Here is a 515-nt window from a genome sequence, read left to right as displayed (position 1 = left end):
CTGCTGCTGCTGCTGCTGCTGTTGCTGCTGCTGCTGTTGCTGCTGCTGCTGCTGTTGCTGCTGTTGCTGCCTTGTGCGTCTTCGCTATCCGAGTCTAGCAGCACAACTGCTTTGTCTTGCGTTGCAGAAGCAGCAGAATGCGGCTCCTCTTCTTCTGTTGCAGCAGCAGCTGCAGCAGCAGCAGCAGCAGCTGCTGCTGCTGCTGCTGTCTGCAGCTGCGGCGCCCACGGAAGCGACAGCAGCTGCTGCAGCACGGGGCTTAGCGGCAGCAGCAGCGCAGCAGCAGCAGAATAAAGACGAACCCTTATGGCGCGTCTAGCGAAAGACAGATACCTGCATGCAGCAGCAGCAGCAGCAGCAGCAGCAGTAGCAGCAGCAGCAGCAGCAACAGCAACAGCAGCTAACTGTGTTGCTCTTTCTATCGCTAGTAATGCTACGAGTCTCATACTGCTGATGGGTGTCACTGCTGTTGTCGCTGCTGTTGCTGTTGCTGCTGCATGTGCTGTTGTTGTTGT

At 57.3% G+C, this 515-nt stretch overlaps 1 protein-coding gene across 1 annotated transcript in view; it reads right to left on the bottom strand.

The window, feature by feature from the left end:
* The window catches only part of EMH_0061700 (uncharacterized protein), a gene marked incomplete at both ends in the record, with an annotated part of 6,196 nt that extends 5,750 nt beyond the window's left edge, over positions 1-446 (bottom strand). The window contains 2 exons of the mRNA XM_013497951.1: positions 3-94; positions 303-446. Of these exons, the coding sequence (XP_013353405.1) occupies positions 3-94; positions 303-446 (236 nt within the window). The remainder of the gene's footprint in view (positions 1-2; positions 95-302) is intronic.
* Positions 447-515: the final 69 nt, after the last annotated feature.

This window comes from Eimeria mitis, genomic scaffold (genome assembly GCF_000499745.2).
Source record: "Eimeria mitis Houghton genomic scaffold, Emh_scaff3045, whole genome shotgun sequence".
NCBI lineage: Eukaryota > Apicomplexa > Conoidasida > Eucoccidiorida > Eimeriidae > Eimeria > Eimeria mitis.
This window is presented reverse-complemented; position numbering and strand designations above follow the sequence as displayed.